This window comes from Lampris incognitus, chromosome 2 (assembly GCF_029633865.1).
Source record: "Lampris incognitus isolate fLamInc1 chromosome 2, fLamInc1.hap2, whole genome shotgun sequence".
Classification (NCBI taxonomy): domain Eukaryota; kingdom Metazoa; phylum Chordata; class Actinopteri; order Lampriformes; family Lampridae; genus Lampris; species Lampris incognitus.
The window spans coordinates 25,482,955-25,499,862 of record NC_079212.1 but is presented as its reverse complement, the minus strand read 5'-3'; the positions used below and the strand labels follow the sequence as shown (position 1 = coordinate 25,499,862).

Below are 16,908 nucleotides of genomic sequence, written 5' to 3'. Positions count from 1 at the left end.
TTTACTTTTTAGCCATCTCCATTAGTTTTGTTTACAACCTAGAATTTTCTAGCGTTATCAAGGCTAAGGAAAAATCTTGTCCTTGTTTTTGTCCAACCTGCATCTCCCAAGCTGCCGACAGATGGGCTGTCTGTAGAGGACCTTGATCCATCTGTTCCAGTGGTGATGCTAGCTGCAGTGTGTACGCTGGTACCCGGTGGAGGATCGGCCTGGTTTTGGGGCTGGAGGTGAATTTCTGAGCCTGCCTCCTGTTGCAGAAGCCCCTCCTGCTGAGGTAAAGGCCTGTGACAGCTACCAGGGTGCCCTCTGGATGACATGCCACACAGGCTCGCCAACTGTGGCTGAACACAATGGGAGAGAGTTGATTATTCAGCCGATTCACCCTGGTGTAAAGCTGGCTGTCACTGCTTTGTGACAGCACACAACAATGTTTTCTCAACAGTGTTTTCCCCTGACAAGTGATGACCTAATCAGAACAACCTGCTCAAATGAGCTTCCTTTGGTATTGCGGGGTTATTGTGGTGTTTGAGCCCTAGCATAAAGGGGTAATCTGCACAACAAAAGTGTAATTTATTCGTAAGAAGATACAGCAGCGCATTTGCTTTCTTTGCAGACTCAAATCTTTTGGAGCCAGTAGCCAATTTTTTTTTTTTTAATCAGTTATTCAGAGTGTCATGCTGTACTGCAGTACGGCTTCGCTCAGAAGCCTATCTGTAAAACTTTAAAACACCACCACCAATACATACACACAGAGGCATTGGTACTGATCTTATCCAATATATATGTTAATCACTGGACTTGGGATTTTTATTATTGAATAATGCCCTCCAAGTCAATATGCAATAGAGAAAACATTATTTCTTCAAGGATACTTGAGACATTCCTGGGCAACTACTGAACTTAATTATCATTCATGAATTTTGCCCCTCATTACAGCAGCAAGCACATGCCGTCTTTTGTGTTCCTGATTATACTTCAGCTCAGACACGAGTCAGGTGATGTTCCTCACCCCATTAAATCTCATTTGTCACCATGGTCTGAACATGAACAAAGCTTCTGTTGAAAACAGGATGAAATATAAATTCCAAGGTAGAATAAGAAATATGATTTCTCTGTCTGGATAACAGTGAGGGATTTTGCCTTATTGTGCACATATGTGTAGACACACATGTGATATTAAACTCCACACAACGGTTTTAGATTTGTTGTGGCTAAAAAAAAAAGGTTAATTTGGAGCGAATTGGTCTGGTGTCTGTGTGCTGAAGCTATATTGGCTTCGTGACACTGAGACAAGAATAGGAAAAACCTGATATGCTGATTAAATATTGGGAACTCGGCCAATGTTGGGGGGGGGTTCCCCCTTTTTCTCCCCAATTGCATCTGGCAAATTACCCCACTCTTCTGAGCCATCCCGATGTCTGCTCCACCCCCTCTGCCGAATCTGGAGAGGGCTGCAGACTACCACATGCCTCCTCCGATACATGTGGAGGCGCCAGCTGCTTCTTTTCACCTGACAGTGAGGAGTTTCGCCAGGTGGGCGTAGAGGAGGCGCTAGTGCAGCGACCAGGACACATACCCACATCTGGCTTCCCACTCACAGACGCGGCCAATTGTGTCTGTAGGGACGCCTGATCAAGCCGAAGGCAATACGGGGACTTGAACCACCAATCCCCATGTTGGTAGGCAGCAGAATAGACCGCCATGCCACCCGGACGCCCCCCAGTGTGGACGTTTAATGATAAAATGCAATACCATGCACAAGAATATTCTGCTTCTGGAGAAAAACCTGATAGTCATTCCTCCAATGGGCACCATGTTCAGGGGTCGTCTGGCCAATCAGCTCCTGGAACTTGGCTCTCCTCAGGGGGTTTTTCCCCACCACAGTGCCAGGATCACTTGGTGTGTAGACCCTCTTTGTTGGGTTGAAGTCCACGATCTGGTTGGTGCTGTATGCACGCCTCCTTGGTGAGGTTTTGCTGTCAATCCCTGAAATGATGTTCGAACACATAAAGACCATCTGAGTATAGACACAATCTGACACACCCAAAGAGAGATAGTGAATGTGTGTGTCCTAAGATGGTGCCGCACCAACAAAATGACAAAATCTAAGATACATGGGAATCAGGAATCCAATGGTTTACAAAATTTATGGTTTCTTACCCATAGGGTCATGCTCTGTGGTAACAGGACTGCTCTCTGACATGGAGTCCTGATAGGAATCATACAGGGTGCCAGAGTGTGTGTCCCTATTGGCACCCTGACCATCGAAACCCATTTTCACCGGTTCCTCTTCTTGAGAGTGATAAAACACTGAACTGGCTGACTCATTCGAGCGCATCATACTGTATCGCCTCCTCTTGTCCTGTTGAGATAATTAATTAATAATGATACAACTCATAATGCTAACTGGCATCTGGACAAGTGCTTGACTCTACTTCTGTTCACCATGCTTGAATGAAACACTAATTTGTAATTATCCCTCTTTTTGTTTTTCATCTATGAAACAACGGCATTTGTTTTCACGTACCTTTCAGAGGGGACAGACAGTGTCTCAAATCGTTGACATTCTTGGCATTTTTCAAGTGAATGTTCAAGTGAATATAGAGCAGATAGATATAGTACATATGTGATATGACCTATAGCAGCGGTCGGGAACCTATGGCTCGCGAGCCATATATGGCTCTTCCGGTGACGGCATATGGCTCCCAGACAATTTTGAGTTGAAAAAAAAAATCAGTTTGGAACTGATTTTAAAATACTTGTGATATTTCTTAATAATACTGTGTCATTTTAAAGTGAACAGAAATTAGTTTTGAAGATAAATTTCACGGGTCACGGGTCACCCGTGGGTCGGGTCGGGAACCAATGGCTCGCGAGCATGTCCGGGTCATTGTAAAGGTGAAGAAATCAATTTTTTTCAGATAGCCAACTAGTTTATCCGCTTCAACCCTTGTAACGGAAAAGATGGCGAAAGGAAAAAAAGACGATGATTACCGTGCATTCCAGGCTGCGTGCACAGAGGACTTTGCATTTGTGGAGAGAGCAGGATCTGCGGTATGTCTAATATGCAATGATAAAATTGCATCGATGAAACGGTCAAATATAAAGCGGCACTTCGATACGCACCATGCTTCATTTGCATGGAAATCTCCAGCGGGGGACGGCAGGAAAAGGGCACGCGAGGAGCTACAGCGGAGAGTGCAGACGAGTCAGCAGCAACTACGTGTGTGGACCAAGCAAGGTGACAGGAATTCCGCTAGCTTTGCGGGGGCTTTGGCAATAGTAAGGAATGGAAAGTCATTCACAGATGGCGAGTATGCCAAAACATTCATGCTTGATGTGGCCAATGAACTGTTTGATGACTTCCCAAATAAAGACAAGATAATCAAACGAATAAAAGACATGCCCCTGTCAGCAAGAACTGTGCACGATCGTAGCATCATGATGGCAAATCAGGTCGAGGAAACACAAATTAAGGACATAAACGCCGGGACATACTTTTCTCTCACGTTAGATGAGTCAACAGACGTTAGCCATCTATCTCAGTGCAGTATCATTGCCAGGTATGCTGCAGGTGACACACTGCGTGAGGAAAGCTTGGCTGTTTTGCCAATGAAAGGGACAACAAGAGGAGAGGACTTATTCACGTCTTTCATGGAGTTTGCTAAAGAAAAAAAACTACCGATGGATAAGCTTATTTCTGTCTGTACTGATGGTGCACCCTGTATGTTGGGGAAGAACAAAGGATTTGTAGCGCTTCTCCGTGAACATGAAAAGAGAGCCATCCTAAGTTTTCATGGCATCCTGCACCAGGAGGCGCTTTGCGCTCAGACGTGTGGCCAGGAGCTTGGTGAGGTGATGTCGCTGGTCATTCGAGTGGTCAACTTTATTGTTGCCCGAGCTTTAAATGATCGCCAGTTTAAAGCTCTGTTAGAAGAAGTTGGGAATCATTATCCCGGTCTGCTTTTACACAGCAACGTGCGTTGGTTGTCAAGGGGGAAGGTGCTCAGCCGTTTTGCAGCTTGCCTGAGTGAAATCCAGACTTTTCTTGAAATGAAAGGCGTCAAGCATCCTGAGCTAGACAACACTGACTGGCTCCTGCAGTTTCACTATCTCGTGGACATAACTGGCCATCTGAACCAGCTCAATGTGAAAATGCAAGGTATTGGAAATACAATCTCATCCCTTCAACAAGCAGTGTTTGCATTTGAAAGCAAGCTGGAAGTCTTTCTCAGGGACATTGAAACAGGTCGTCTTCTGCACTTTGAAAGACTGCAACAATTTAGAGATGCATGCTTAGCAAGTGACTCCACTCAACATCTGGATCTCCAGCAGCTAGCTGGCTTTACGTTCAATCTCCTGCAGTCATTCAAAGCACGTTTTGGAGAATTTCGTGCGCGCACTGGTCTTTTCAAGTTCATCACTCATCCACATGAGTGTGCAGCGGACAAAATCGACCTGACATGCATCCCCGGGGTCTCTATCGGAGACTTTGAGCTGGAAGTTGCTGACCTGAAGGCATCAGACATGTGGATGAGTAAGTTCAAGTCACTTAATGGAGAGTTGGAAAGTCTTGCGCGACAGCGAGCAGAGCTGGCGAGGGAACACAAGTGGACGGAAATGAAAAATCTTCAACCTGAAGACCAGCTGATTCTTAAAACTTGTGAGCAGTCATTCTCGCATATGAGGAACATTAAGACCAACCTACGCTCACGTTTAACTGATGGAAGCCTCAACGCCTGCATGAAGCTCAGCCTCACCACGTATGAACCAGACTACAAGGCCATCAGCAAAACCATGCAGCACCAGAAGTCGCATTAAAAGTAAGACATATTTAATTCATTATACTTTAAAAATACTATATGGCTCTCAATGAAATACATTTAGAAATATTTGGCTTTTATGGCTCTCCCAGTCAAAAAGGTTCCTGACCCCTGACCTATAGTATATAATCAATGGCTACAGTTTAAGATAGACATGAATTCAAGATATCATAAAGTGGAATGTTCCTCTTTTCAAATTTGACAGATTGGCTATCGAAGAATATAGCCTATCATTCATACATCATACAAAATGCAGTATACTGTATAAATAAATACCACTTAGAGGGGCATTGTGTGTAGTATTCTGTCCCTTTTGGACTGGTGAGGGGTTTTGTACTTACAGACTTGGGGTTTGCATGGTAGCGGGTGGTGTCACAGACAACACAATAGCCAATCAGTCGGTCCCCAGGAAACAGGAAGGTGTTGCCAACAGGAGAGAGCAACACCTCCTTGGTCTCTGGGAACAGCCATTCGATGGCAATGTCACTGAGCACCGGTGACATGGATTTCTTAAGAGACTTGATCATCTGTAGAGTAAAAAGTGATTGAAATGAAATAGCAACTAGAGGAATAAATATAAACAGTAAAACTCTGGGAGAGGGACAATGTTATTTTCCTCTGTATAGCCACCCCCCCCCCCCCCACACACACACTTTTTCTCCCCAGTTGTATCCGGCCAATTACCCAACTCTTCCAAGACCATCCCGGTCACTGCTCCACCCCCCCTGCTGATCCAGGGAGGGCTGCAGACTACCACATGCCTCCTCTTATACATGTGGAGTCACTAGCCGCTTCTTTTCACCTGACAGTAAAGAGTTTCACCAGGGGGACATAGCACGTGGGAGGATAACGCTATTCCCCCCAGTTCCCCCTCTCCCCCGGACAGGTGCCCCGACCAACCAGAGGAGGCGGTAGTGCAGCGACCAGGACACATACCCACATCAAGCTTCCCACCCGCAGACATGGCCAATTGTGTCTGCAGGGACACCCAGCTAAGCCGGAGGTAACACGGGGATTTGAAAAGGCGATCCCCGTGATGGTAGGCAGCAGAATAGACTGCTATGCTACCTTGATGCCAGCAATTTTTTATTTTAACTGCATTGATTTGAAACACCTTCCATTCAGACAAAATAATTTGCAGATTCTCAGTCTTGTTTATAAAAATATGACCTTACTGATGCGTGACGTAAACCTTTTACAATAGAGGGGACTTCTCTTAATTAGTGTTTTTCTCGACAAATTTATTTGCTAATTGGTGGCAATGGCAAACACTGAACACTTTGCACCCACTGCATAATGATCCCCCCGGTGACATTCCGAATAGCTGGTTGTCAAAGAGAAGAATCGTCCTGTCATTAGAAATAAGTACCTTGGGCTGCAGCCTCTCTCCTTCAGCCAAGAACTCTGCTGTTCCTTTGGTGACAGCAGCCAGTCCCTGCACCAGCCTCCTGCAAGCGTTCTGTCCAATACCAAATGTATGGCACCTGCAAAAACACGGTTGATGCTGCAGCTTTGTAAATTCATCGGTAAATCCAAATATATGTGAGTCCAATAAGAGACAACAGTCTCCCCCTGGGATGTAAACCCTTTCACAAAAAAACTCAAGAAACATAGTGTATGTAGTGATGTATTGCAATGAAGCAGCCCCATCACTCAGCATCATAAAGAAATAAATATGCAACAACACAACCAGGAAAATGTTGATAGATGGAGCCGCCATACTGAACATTATTTGCCATGCGCTGAAAGTGAATGCAGGCCTGGGGCACGCACCCCTGGAGTACTCCAAGGAGGCTTGCTGGTTCTGTTTCCATCACAAGTATAGCCCTGCCATATCAGTTATCGCATTAGGTCTGTCAATTGCATTCTCCACAAAGACTTGTGATAGCTGTCTTATGCCACTAGCGATGTCCCTTTGCATATTAGAAGGAGGCAAAGAGTGGAGATTAAAAAAGACGTTTGACCCTTTGCGTAGTCACAAATCTGACACGGACTTTTGCAACAGAGATTCATTATTATTTGCTGTGTCCTCTCACTGGGTGCACTGTTTGTTGTAATGATCCAGGATATGTGGACGAATCGGCCAAACACTCTGTACCTAATGCAATAATCTGAGGGCTCTCATCCATTAGAGGAAAGAGGACAAAAGTCAATTATTTCAAGAATGACTAAGTAAGTAGAGGAAGGTAGTGTGAGGTTATTAGATGTATCTGTCAAAATGAAATGATTTCCCTCTATATCGTGGCGGCTCATATGTGCCATCAGTGCTTATTCCCATTTAATAGCTGCTGTTTACATCCCACAGAGAGCACTCCCACATCCCCAATGTAGCTGTAGTAGTTTTTTTGTTTTTTTCAAATGTCACATTATCAGGAAGAGGTGTCAGTATGAGACGTTGCCTGTCTGAACAACTTATACAACACTGAAAGAACTGTTACTATAAGATGCATTTTCCCTGGTTTCATTTTGACAGGATTACATAGCTCAGTGAAAAAATGTTGCTTTTAAGCCCCTACATACCCCTTAGATTTGATTACTTGTAATCAATGGGTTTTTTTTATTTGCTATTTGCATAATAAGAGTAAACCAAGGTTGAATCCAACATTATCTCTGCTGCTGTTTTGGCCTCTGATAACACTGTTATGCTCAATCTAATCTTCATTTTAAAAGACATATCAGCTAAATAAGATGCTATTCCAGGTCAGTTTGGAGTGTCAGTGCAGATATGTTTTATTCTTGTTATGAAATATCATCTTGAAGCGGATTCAAAGTCCCACCACGAATGAATGGCAAACTGTTGCTTGAGTTTTAAAAGCATGCTGTAGCGTGAAATTTTTCAATAATATTCAAAATATTTTCTACTCATTATCACCACAAAATTATTCTAAGAACCAAGGCATGCTCAAAAAGGTGGGTGAAGTTGACAGATACTTGCCTGGTGTAACATGCATGGCAGCGCACCAGGTCAATAACCTTGCCTGTGTTGCTGACAGCCCCATCTGTGAGCAGGAAGAGCAGGCGGGGATGACCGCTGTACATCGGCTGCCTTAGGATCCAGCTGAGTGGTGCCAGGATGTTGGTTCCCCCCATGTCAGCTCTGATTTTCCTAATATATTCACAAGCTAGGGCCAGGGTTTCCTAGGATATGGCATATAAAAGAGTAAAGAAATATGCACATTAACAAAATTTTCAGTTTTTTTTTTTTTTTACCTTTAGGAGGCAGCTAAGATCCAATGGAAACTGGCAGCATAAGGCACAGTTTATCGATTGCTTAGTCATAGAAAGTCGCTTTACCTCTTCGTAGTTTTGGCTGGTTGTGAATAAGGTTTTGAATGTAGAACCAAAGCCAATGACATTGAAAAGGCAACCGGGCACAAGGCTCTTCAAAATCACCAACATGGCGTCCTGAGAGAAAAGCACAGTGCACATTGATCCCAAGGCCAGGATGTGTGAGAAGAAGAGACACTTATCTTTGAAATGACGAAGAAGAAAAAAAAAGAAACAGAAAAGGTCATTCTGCTCAACAGTTAAATTCAGCTCATGTTGACCTTATTAGTTGTATATTTTACCCATGCAGTACAGCCATTTAAACAGCTGTATTGGTTACAGATTCAATGAGTAATGCGGTCCTCCATGCTCTTACCATTCTATGATAGCAGCTTTCAGTTTATCATTCTGAAAGATAGAACAGCCAAGCATATATGGCAGACACTTTATGTTGTGTGATTGAATCATTGAGGAGGATTTTTTTTTTTTGTTGCTTTTGAGCGCTAACACTTGTGCTTGATGTTCTCCATTTTTCACATGGCTGTTCAGGTATTCTGCAGCATTTCCTCCAACATCACACAGCAGTGCAGAGTCATTATGTCATCATCAGGCTGACCCTGGCCTTATGACCAGCCATGGTAGATTTCAGGAGGAGACACACCCAATTACAAATGGCAGTCTGAGTCACAAATGAATTTCAAGCAGTGCGTCATAAAGGCAGCGCGAGCACACAGCCAGCCTACCCAAGCAGATAGTTAAGAGGCACATAAAAAAAACTCTGCCAGAGACTATCCCGGCTTTCTCTTCTCTGGGTGTGGAAAGAAACCTGATGTGAATTCTGATATGACCTGAGAGGTCATTCTCTAACTGCTAAGATCTAGTCTACCAACACCGAACATCACCACATTTTCTCCAGAGGGGAAAAAAAAAGTGTGGCAGTGATGCCTACAATGTCTATTTATTTTTATTTCCCCCCTTTTTCTCCCCAATCATACTCGGCCAATTACCCAACTCTTCCGAGCCATCCCGGTCACTGCTCCAGCTCCTCTGCCGATCCGGAGAGGACTGCAGACTACCACATGCCTCCTCCAATACATGTGGAGTCACCAGCCGCTTCTTTTCACCTGACAGTGAGGAGTTTCACCAGGGGGATGTAGTGCATGGGAGGATCACGCCATTCCCCCCAGTTCCCCCTCCCCCCTGAACAGGCACCCTGATCGACCAGAGGAGGCGCTAGTGTAGCGACCAGGACACAAACCCACATCTGCCTTCCCATCCGCAGACATGGCAATTGTATCTGTAGAGACACCCAACCAAACTGGAAGTAACACGGGGGTTCGAACCGGCGATCCGTGTGTTCGTAGGCAACGTTATAGACCTCCACGCCACCTGGATTCCCCCTACAGTGTCCAGTAAGTGTCAGAGATAGAATCATTTTCAGCAACATTTTTCTTCAACTCTGTTTCTTTCAAAATTTTTACATATGGCTCAACTTTTCTTCCTTTCTTTTCTTTTGTTCATAGCTACTGGTATGTACGAATGATGTTCAGTGTCAGACAGGATCAATGATAATAATTTCATCAAGGCATGTGCGTTGATCTATCATTAGGTTTCGTCGGTGTCAATACCTATGGTCCATACAAACTAGTAATGTCGGTAAGGATACCTTTACACAGTTAATGTTAATCCCACTCATGCTGCCGCTCCGGTCAATGAGGAAGATGAACTCGCCGTGGACCTTCCTCAGGTCCGAGCTAATAGATTTGAGGTCCGGGCAAAAGTTCAACATGGCCACAGGGTTGTGGAGGATGTCCTTGTGGAGGCGCTTGTGAAGAATATCTACCTATAAGCAGACAGAAAGAAAAGAATTTAACAATCAAGCGCTCCAGAGATGATTGGGGGAGCATCAGGAAAAGGACCCGTTTTTTGGGGTTTTTTTTTTAGAGAGATGGAAAGACATCCAGGCAGAACGTGGTGAGCCTTTGGAGGGTTTCCATATAAACCCCTTTTTATCACACGTCACTTAACGGCTAAGTGCTTTCTTTCTTTTTACTGTTGAGGTCTGTTGGTCTCTTAAGAATCTAATTGCAGCTGAGATGTGAACTGACACACGTCTTCCTTATGAGTGTATCAGTGATTGTGTGACTAATTGTGATAGACATATTTTTACATGTTGAACTGACATGGGGTTAATATTTGATTTAGTACTGAGGTGTATGATTTGAAAAAGGGGATGCAAATTCATGGGGCTATTGGGTTGTGGTTGTGCATGTATTATATTCCCTATGTTATACTGAAATAGATAAATTCTAATATTGGGCGACAACGTGCTTTCCCCTGGCCAAAACTCTTGCCAAACCTTTCAAGAAGATAACCAAAAAAGACCCATCTTTGTCACAAAATATATTTTTGTCACCAGTCTTTGTGAATTTCTTCCCATACAATAGGGCTGAACAATATAATGCTTCATCATCCACATCACAATTTAAAGCGGGTGAAATGGTCACATTGCAATGGGCGCAATGTGAGGCCCATCAGTCACATGAAGCTGAAACTTTTTTCACTGCTTGACAGAAAACTAAAACTAGCAAAGTCATTTAAAAGGGGTTTGTTTATTTTATCAATTTAAAAACCACTCCGCAAACTGACATATAGCCAGTAGTCATTTGGTCATTTGAAATAACTTTGTAATTCAAGGGGTTTGTATTTTTGCAATGAAATGTTAAATTTTCTATTTTGTCTTTATGCATGCTCAGTAATCCATGCATTAAGCAATATTTTTGATATTGACAGTGGATCAAATGACTCCCTGTAATGTGAAAGGATTGCTAGTATTGCTGATGCAACAACACCCCAGTTTACAGTTTTACTTAAGTGTATTGTAATATTTTAAACTGGAAGACAGTGACACGAAGCCTCCTGAGATCTCATGAATCCTTCATATACACCACCCTTCTTTCACTCATTCACAGACGAGCCCCCTTCTTCAAGGGTAAGCAAAGTGCTTAAAAAACAGTGTTAATCATAGAATAACCTGGATTGATGGGTGAGCACTAAGTCAAGACAATAGTGTCACATTGAATCAATGAACGTATTGGACTGCTGCCCCCACCTGCCCTAGTCATTGTTATAATATAAATTTTTTCCCATTGCAATTGCAATTTTTTCCCCCAACATCATTCAGCCCTCCCTCCCATATGACAGTATTTTCTTCTAGCCACCTACTGACACCACTGCTGTGCAGGATACTGTCAACACACTCACTTTCCTCTCGTTACTCGAGTCCTTCTTGGTGGCCTTGATGAAGTCACTCCTGCCACGGAGGTGTTCATCATACTCCTCTTGTGTCATGTCTCCCTCCTCAATGAGCACATGCGGCAGATGAGGCTCTAAAGTTAGGACACCACAGGGCATTACATAGACACTCCATCAACTTGACAACATACGATGGCAACAATTACCCTGATAATGGAAGGAATGGACAATCCTGAAATTGCTCCAGAGCTAACGGTACGGAGGAGTGTCGCTGTCGGTTTTTACTGATTGAGCCCTACTCTTACATAAAAATAAGCAGGGGATTCCAATTTTATGACTTTCAAAAATAATTTGACAAGCCCCAAATTTCTTTAGATATAAGCTGGGCTCTAACGTAATATTGAGGTTTTACCTTTTTTTCCTCAGACTGTAATTTCCTTCCTGCTCCTTTAATAATTTGTGTTACACAAGAGCTTTACTGTTTTTGTTTTTTTTTTCTTTTCTTTTTTTACTAGCAACTGGTAAATCAATCCGATGATAAAAGCAGACATTATTTGTCTGAGGCAATGCTGCAACACGGAGCTCGCTAAGATAAACTGACAACCTCAAGAAGCCGCTCCATTTCTGTGTTTTCTCCACCACTCTGCAGGGTCTCAGCATCCCTGATGAGATTGAAATCTCAGCTCCACACTGAGTCGAATTGAATTGCACTCCAATGGCCCCGGGTCTGCTTGCGGACAAAGCCATCTGAGAGGCCTATTGGCTCAGCAAGGCAGGGGCTCATACCTGCCTTCTGGGAGACGAGGAGCCCACACATAGGTTAGGATGGCCGTAAGGTAGAGATGGAAGGACGGAAAGGAAAAAAAAAAGAAATACCCAGCAATGCACACCCACACAATGAGGTCAGGCTCTGCAGGCATATCATACGTCGACAGAAGTTGGACAGCTTGTAGCCAAGCAGTCGTACACAAAGAGAAGTGATGAATCATCTCACCACTGATCTGATCAACTCACTGCTTATTAAAAAAAATAAATAAAAAGGAGGCTTTGAAGGACAAGCTCAGGGCTTGACAGATCTGAGGTAAACACTTCTTCAAAATACTGCACCACAGAGAGGGGGGGGATTAATTGGAGTGCCATGCTGTGAGCGAATGTTTGCGTGCATTTACCCACCGCTGGTGTAGATGAGGATTTCCACAGGGCAGTCATAAGTGTACTTGTCAGCCAGGGTGATGACAACACTGGTAGCAGAGCGGGCCAGAGGGTCCGCATCAGCCCGGATGGCGTGAGAGGGGCTCTCCACACCTACACAAACAAACCAGTCGAGCAGCTAAGATAACCAGCAGCTGTGAATCTGGTTTTAAGACTGGTGTTATAGAATTTCCCGACTCCTCCACAGAATCTGACTTATCATAAGCATCCCTCACTAATGCTGTCAAAATAGTGCTCTAAACAGCATGTATTAATAATGCACACAGAAACAAAAAATCAGCAACTGTATCGAAACAACCATGACACTCCTGAAACACAAAGTAACCCCTGGCTCCTTGATTTCTAAATTACAAGCACAGCTACAAAAACAAAATGTCGATGTATCTATTTTCGTTAGCAGCTAGTAGCATCTGAAAGTCTTGATGCATGCTCAATAATCCAGGTAAGAAAATCAAAGAAGGCTGAATCAGTTCGTCGGAACGCAACGTTTATTGACAGAAACGTTTCATCACTCATCTAAGTGACCTCTTCAGTCTAAACTGACTGCAGGTATCCCCACCCTCATAAACAATACAGTTGCATAACAACCGAAACCAATGACCAGTTTCATATGCAAATATGGGCGTGAGCATTAACTAGAGTTTCAATGGGCATATGTACTATCACAGAGGATTTGGGAATAATTACAATCACAGCATTGTAAAATGGTGACAGGTGTACTCTTAGCCCCCCCCCCCCCAGTTTAGGGATAGTCATTCCCTCTTCACATAGATGGCCTCTTTGACTCCCAATTCAAACCAGCATTCCTCCCTATCAAGGACGTGCACATCTTCATCCTTGAAAGAGTGGCCACTGGCCTGTAGATGGGTGTAGACTGCGGAGTCCTGGCCTGACGTGTTAACTCTTCTGTGTTGTGTCATCCTCCCCAATGTACAAGTCACAGCAATCCTCCCAGCACTTAACAGCATACACTATATTGCTCTGTTTGTGCTGGGGGACCTGATCCTTAGGATGGACCAATTTCTGACGCAGCGTCTAGCATCTGAATGCATGATAACAGTAATTCAAACTTCTGAACTCAGAAGTGGGACTAAAAGAGGAGCAAGTTGAAGGCCACATTTGATTACATACCAATATCAGTTATCAAACGATATGGTCAGTGTTTTATAACTCACAAAAGAAGTACTTTTATGATACATTTTATATATTGATGATGTCTAATTTTACATAGATAATGAATTAACATAGGCAGCATATCAAAACAAACATAACTGTGTCAGGGCAATGCTCTAACCTGCCAAGAGATAGGGAACCCGTATCTCCAGCTGGAAATTAAACTGGTAGTCCATGGAGTTGATGGCCTCCTCCTCCAGCAGGGGGGCCAAACACAACTGAGTGGAGTTGGGTGTTTGATCGTGAGCACTCGGGCCACAGCTATGCCTCTCCCGCCTACAGTAAATGTGTCATAGCATTATACCACAATCAAATGCAACCATCCACACAGTCATCACCATTTAAGTGTTTAAATCACATTTTTTATCATTCCATCTGATTTGATTTGTGCTGCAGCAGATCTTAGGGACAGAGGAAACAACAGAGCCAAATTTAAGTTCAAAGTATATTTTGTACACCTTCTTTCACGTCACGATTTCGTTGAAGAATAACTTGTTCTTTTTTCCTTACGCTCTGGTAAAGTTAGGGGATCGGCCCTGCTCCTCATTAATGGTCCTCTGTACACGAGGTGTACACACTGGTGGGGACGATACCCGGATGCCCCCGTTGGGGAGGGTTGAGAGCTCGGAGGAGGTGCTGACGAGAATGTTGACTGTCTCCATTGGAGGGATGATCCCAAGGTTAACCACCAACACCATCCTCTCCAAATCCTCATCCATCACAATGTGCCCTGAAAAAAATAGACCAGATTAATAAACAAGCGGATAAAACCAGTGTTAACGTGCACTTTCTCTTGAGGTCAAGAGGAGATTTTTATTTAGGGATGTGTTTGTTTCTTCTGCTTTTTTGTAATTTGTGCATGCATAAGCTCTTTATTGTTGCGTTTTTATTGCAATAAGATAAAAACTTTTCTTATTTATTTATTTTTTGGATTTTTCCCCATTTTTCTCCCCAGCTGTACTTGGCCAATTACCCCACTCTTCCGAGCCATCCAGGTCACTGCTCCACCCCCTTTGCCAATCCAGGGAGGGCTGCAGACTACCACATGTCTCATCTGATACATGTGGAGTCACCAGCCGCTTCTTTTCACCTGACAGTAAGGCGTTTCACCAGGCGGACGTAGCACATGGGAGAATCACACTATTCTCTGCAGTTCCCCCTCTCCCCTGAACAGGTGCCCCGACCGACCAGAGGAGGCGCTAGTGCGGCGACCAGGACACACCCACAACTGGCTTCTCACCAACAGACATGGCCAATTGTGTCTGTAGGGATGCCCAACCAAGCTGGAAGTAAAACAGGGATTCGGACCGGTGATCCCCGTGTTGGTAGGCAACAGAATAGACCGTCATGCCACTCTATAAAGATAAAAACTTAATAGAAAAAGACACTGATGCTCGCCCAACCTGTAGCACCTATTATATTTCAACTATAACTGCAACAAAAAGGAGGCTAGTAAGCACCATTTCACACAGCTTCATATGTCAAAAAGATCCATTCTTACCACTTCCACTCTGGAGAGCCCCATTAGCTACACCGGCGCAATCAAGATAACAGTCATCAATTTTCGTCTTGTCCTTGATTTGCAGTGTTATAATTTGACTAGAAATCATAGCCTCAAACCCTACAACTGTAGAGTTTTCTTCCAGAGGATATATGAAGATTCCTAGAAGGACAGAAAGAAATACAATTGGTACAATTGGGAGCACAAACCAGAAGCGAACAACCACTGAATACACGTACTGTATTCCTGCCATACTGATGTGTCCTCAGGGTAGTGATAAACCATTATTGACATGTCAGAAGGGAGGCTTCAGAGTGGGATGATCTTTAAATGGCGGGGGTTCCAGGTTGGCCAGGGACCCCCCCTTTTTTTCTATTTTGTACAAGTTATGAAATGCAACCCACTTGGGAAACATAAATGTTAGACATTGCATTGGGGAAATCAAGAACTGACCACCATGCTGCTCTAGATTCATAGTTCAATTTAAACAAAACGCCCACTGTTACTGGGATGCACATTCTTCCATTTACTCATCTGTATTATTCCCCAGCCACAAGAGAGTGCCTGTGACCTTAAACAGCAAAACATCCTATTGCGTTTGTCTTGATGCATGCTCAATAATCCAGGTCAGAAAATCAAAGAAAATTGAATCACTTCATCTGGATACAATGTTTATTGACAGATACATTTCATCACTCATCTAAGTGACCTCTTCAGCCTAAACTAACAGCAGGTATCCCCACCCTTATAAACAATACAGTTGCATAACGACTGAAACCAAGGACCGGTTTCATATGCAAATAAGGGCGTGACCATTAACTAGTTTCAATGGCCATGTGTACTAGTCACAGAGGATTAGGGAATGTTTGCAATCACAGCAAGCACAGCAGTCAGTTGAGACTGAAGATGTCACTTAGATGAGTGATAAAACATATTTGTCAAAAATGCATCCAGATGAACTGATTCAACCTTCTTTGATCCTACTGCGTTGGTAATTAGATGGCCTTCCAATACCGCATCTATCTCCTGTCATGTACTCACCCTCAATAGCGTGGTCCTCAATATTTTCATAGGTCATGGAAGCTGTCATTGCCAGGGTGTAACCCCTGACACAGGAAGTGATGTCAGAGACACTTAGGGGCAGAGCATTCCACTTCTCCTTATTCACGAGGCCTGGCATGGCGCTGGTTTTAGGATTCTGGTTTGGTGCCATCAGTCAAACGTTCAAAGAACAAACTCATCAGATAATGTAATGTTAAAATGCAAAACTAGCAAGCTGCCCTCTTCAGAGGGCCCCTGTTCCCCTCTCTGTTACTGCACTGTTGCTCAGGAATGACATCAAAGGCAAAGCAATCACAATAAAGATAAAGATGGGTTACAATATGGCCACTGGAGTTAAATGACTACTGCTGCACTGCAATTTGTTCAACGTATCAAACAGATTTATACCACATTATCCACCCCAATCATTTTATAGACTCTGAAAAAAAAACATGATTTGGGTGACACAAGGCTCTGGGTGCATTTCTAATCCAGCCTAGAGATGATGAATGGTTACAAAAAAAAGAGACAAAACAAGGGCACAAATTTAAGATGGTGACATCATTAGGGGAAAACTACATAGCAGCAGAGCAAAATTCAGTCATGCACATACAATTTACAGTGAGAGAAGAAATG

General features: G+C 43.6%; 1 protein-coding gene across 1 annotated transcript in view; it reads right to left on the bottom strand.

The window, feature by feature from the left end:
* Window positions 1-16,429, bottom strand: part of vwa5b1 (von Willebrand factor A domain containing 5B1) — a 39,937-nt gene extending 23,508 nt beyond the window's left edge. Inside the window, exons 1-14 of the mRNA XM_056274426.1 lie at window positions 16,273-16,429; window positions 15,232-15,393; window positions 14,241-14,460; window positions 13,852-14,006; window positions 12,519-12,650; window positions 11,355-11,479; window positions 9,757-9,933; window positions 8,118-8,228; window positions 7,759-7,961; window positions 6,193-6,307; window positions 5,165-5,350; window positions 2,161-2,362; window positions 1,787-1,986; window positions 98-341 (exon numbers count right to left, since the gene is read on the bottom strand). Of these exons, the coding sequence (XP_056130401.1) occupies window positions 98-341; window positions 1,787-1,986; window positions 2,161-2,362; window positions 5,165-5,350; window positions 6,193-6,307; window positions 7,759-7,961; window positions 8,118-8,228; window positions 9,757-9,933; window positions 11,355-11,479; window positions 12,519-12,650; window positions 13,852-14,006; window positions 14,241-14,460; window positions 15,232-15,393; window positions 16,273-16,411 (2,371 nt within the window). The 5' untranslated portion in view covers window positions 16,412-16,429. The remainder of the gene's footprint in view (window positions 1-97; window positions 342-1,786; window positions 1,987-2,160; window positions 2,363-5,164; window positions 5,351-6,192; window positions 6,308-7,758; window positions 7,962-8,117; window positions 8,229-9,756; window positions 9,934-11,354; window positions 11,480-12,518; window positions 12,651-13,851; window positions 14,007-14,240; window positions 14,461-15,231; window positions 15,394-16,272) is intronic.
* Between the last annotated feature and the right edge of the window lie 479 nt (window positions 16,430-16,908).